General features: G+C 35.2%; 1 protein-coding gene across 2 annotated transcripts in view; it reads left to right on the top strand.

The window, feature by feature from the left end:
- OXSR1 (oxidative stress responsive 1) overlaps positions 1 to 3,740 on the top strand; it is an 88,815-nt gene that overhangs the window by 71,973 nt on the left and 13,102 nt on the right. For both annotated transcript variants that reach the window (XM_010835503.1, XM_010835504.1), the window contains one exon: positions 1,904 to 1,939. In XM_010835503.1, the coding sequence (XP_010833805.1) occupies positions 1,904 to 1,939 (36 nt within the window). The remainder of the gene's footprint in view (positions 1 to 1,903; positions 1,940 to 3,740) is intronic.

Raw genomic sequence — 3,740 nt, 5'->3', positions numbered from 1 at the left:
AGGATTATCTGGGTCATGAAGATCTTTTTTGTATAGTTCTTTTGTGTATTCTTGCCACCTCTTCTTACTATCTTCTGCTTGTGTTAGGTCCATACCATTTCTGTCCTTTATCGAGCCTATCTTTGCATGAAATGTTTCCTTGGTATCTCTAATTTTCTTGAAGAGATCTCTAGTCTTTGCCATTCTGTTTTTTTCCTCTATTTCTTTGCATTGATCGCTGAAGAAGGCTTTCTTATCTCTTCTTGCTATTCTTTGGAACTCTGCATTCAGATGCTTATATCTTTCCTTTTCTCCTTTGCTTTTCGCTTCTCTTCTTTTCACAGCTATTTGTAGGGCCTCCTCAGACAGCCATTTTGCTTTTTGCATTTCTTTTCCATGGGGATGGTCTTGATCCCTGTCTCATCAATGGGTGCTAAATATATGGGAAATCTTTGATAAACAGGTTATTTACATGGTCTTCTAGTATCTCTCCATAGATTGCCTATTAGTCACAAGGTGAAAAATAGCTACCGCCTACCTGAGAAATCAGAAAATGCCTTGACTCAGTGATAAAAATTAACATCACTAATGAGGATCACAGGGTACATGAGATTCTCCAAAACACAATACCATAAGAAGATAATCACTATGTAGAATTCATTTCAGTCTAAATCATGAAGGAACATCAGAGCACAAATTAGGAGCAGTCTATTCAGAATATGTACTAGGCAGGGGAAATGATTGATTATGTGTCAGATAAAATCTAGAGAGACGTGATGACTGACTGCAGTACACGATCCTAGACAGAATCTTATACTAGAAAAACAAAGGCCCCAAAGGATAGTAGTAAGTCATTGGAAAAGCTGTATTATGGGTAGTTAATTAAAGTATTATTGTTAAATTTACTGAAATTGATAATTTTAGTAGAGTGAAGTTGTATAATAGAATTCTTAAGTACACAACTATTCAGTTGTAAAGAGCCATGATTATATACAACTTATTCTCAAATGGTACAGGATTGGTTAAATATATATAAAAAGAAAGAAAGTGAACACTGATAAAGCACATAAGGAGAAAGGCTAATATTGGATGAGTCTGGGTAAAGGGTATGGCAGTGTTCTTTGTGTTATTCTTACAATTTTTCTGTAAGTTTGAATTATTTCCAAACAAAGGTGTGTTTTTTTTTAAGGTTTTTTTTTTGTTAGCATATACTTGCTGTGATGCTTTAGGTATTGCATGAACCTTGATTGTCATTAATAAAATGGTAATGAAAAATTTAAAAACCTATAAATTTCTTATAAGAAGTCGACATTCACATTTGGTAAAATTTAACATAAATTGAATTTGTTTAGAGATATGTTGTTGTTTTTTGTATTTTCCAATGCTTGTATCCAGAATTACTGCTAACTTATGATTTACTAAATCATTTTAACTTTAAATTTTCATGTGGCAGATTATAACTGGAATTTCAGTTTTGGCTCAAGTTTTCTTTACTGAAGTCCATAATCAGAATTACTCTGCTTTAAGAATATATTGGATAATTAGCTTGAATGTTTACATTTAGTGTGAGAAATTACGCATGTAATATGGTGATGATTAGTAGAAAGAATTGTACTTTGAAGAATGTGACCTCCCTACTACCTGATAGTCCCTTTATGTTTGCTATAAACTTCTGCTATAAAGTTCTGAACTCTTAAAATACTATGAATATATTGATACATTACAGGCTAGCTGGACAAAGAATACAGTAATATCATTTTAGTTTTCTTTTTCCAGAAAACTCACTAGAGTTACCGATGATTTAATTATGGATCAGAATGAAATGGAGTTGACTTGCATTTCACCATTCTGTGCAGTTTGGGAACTGACTACAAGTAACCTGAGTTTTCAGTTAACCAGCCTCCTTTTTTTGTATTTCTTTTAGTCTCCCAGAGTGAAAGAATCATTAACAAATTCTGAGGTAAGTAGTTGTGAATCTTGAGTCATTAAAGTATATGTGCTTTTGTTTTGGTTTTAATGTTAAACACATTTTTTTGTATGTGCTTAAATAGGAATGGGAATTTATACTAGTCAAATGGTGTGAAAAGAAATCCTACTAAACAGACTCCTGTTAGGCTGACCTGCGTTATGCTCATTGCATACTTAGTCAAGTCTGACTCTTTGCTACTTCAAGGACTGTGGCCTGCTAGGCTCAGGAGGAAAGGACAACCCACTCCAGCGTTCTTTCCTGGAAAATTCCATGGACAGAGGAGCCTGTTGTTGTTCAGTCCTAAGTCATGTCAGACTCTTTTCGACCCCATGGACTGCAGCACACCAGATTTCCCTGTCCTCCACCATCTCCAGGTGTTTATTCAGATTCATGTCCATTAAGTCAGTGATGCTATCTAACCATCTCATCCTCTGCTGGTCTCTTCTCTTTTTGCCTTCAATCTTCCCCAGCATCAGGGTCTTTTCCAATGAGTGGGCTCTTTGCATCAGGTGGCCAAAGTGTTGGAACTTCAGCTTCAGCAACCGTCCTTCCATATTAATAAAGTGTTAGTCACTCAGTCGTGTCTGACTCTTTGAGACCCTATGGACTGTAGCCTGCCAAGCAAGAATACTGGAGTGGGTTGTCATTCCCTTCACCAGGGGATCTTCCCAACCCAGGGATTGAACCCAGGTCTCCTGCATTGGAGGCAGATTCTTTACTGTCTGAGCCACCAGAGAAGTCCATATGAATAATAATTGTCATTTTCAAAACTAATCTTAAAGTTCTATTTTTCTATCAAAAATTAGAACCAGTAGATAATTTGGTTTCCTCTCTGTGAAGTGCAGCAGACACAACATTTTAATACTTCCTTGTCTCCTTGATTTTGTTTATATAATAACAGCTGTTAGATCTCATTGCCCTTTTAATTTTTTTCTCTTTTAACTCAAAATTTTGGCCATTGCATTGATACTGTTTTCCCTACTAATTTATAATTTTGAATGTGTAACTTGATTTTGTGTTCAGCATTGGTCTTTTTTCCCCAAGTTACATAACTAAAATTTGTGAGATTTTCAAACATGCAAAATAATGTTTAATGTTACAAAGCTTCACATTCATTCATTGGTTGATTTTCTTTCTTTATAAGTAAAGGAGGGTCCCCAATATAGGAAAATGTTGCTTCCAGAATTTCATAGTATATACTTAAGTCTGTATATTGTAGGTGCTATTTTGCTGGGCAAAGGAGATGGCATAGATATAGTTAAAAATAAATATGATACAAAGAATTACTGTTCTGAAGAAGGGGAAAAAAAAAGGACTACTGATACTTGCTACAACATGACTGACAGAAAAAAACTGTGCTAAGAAGCCAGACACAAAAAGAGTGCATATTGTAAGATTTGGTCTATATGAAATGTCCACAAAAGACAAATTGATAGAAGCTGAAAGTAGATCAGTGGTTGCCAAAGGCTAGATGTGGGAGCAACAGTTCACTATAAATGGACACAGGAGAATTTTTTGAGTTGATGGAAATGCTGAAACCTGATTGTAGAGATATTTATACAAGTATAAATTTTCTAAAAATCATTGAGTTGTATACCTAAATAGGTGGATTTAGTGGGACATAAATTTACACCTCAACTCATAAAGTTCTCCAAGCCAGGCTTCAGCAATACGTCAACCGTGAACTTCCAGATGTTCAAGCTGGTTTTAGAAAAGGCAGAGGAACCAGAGATCAAATTGCTAACATCTGCTGGATCATCGAAAAAGCAAGAGAGTTCCAGAAAAATATCTA

Source organism: Bison bison, unplaced genomic scaffold (assembly GCF_000754665.1).
Source record: "Bison bison bison isolate TAMUID 2011002044 unplaced genomic scaffold, Bison_UMD1.0 scf7180017864043, whole genome shotgun sequence".
NCBI classification, from domain to species: Eukaryota; Metazoa; Chordata; class Mammalia; order Artiodactyla; family Bovidae; genus Bison; species Bison bison.
The sequence above is the reverse complement of the archived record's forward strand: the minus strand, read 5'-3'. Positions and strand labels throughout refer to the sequence as shown.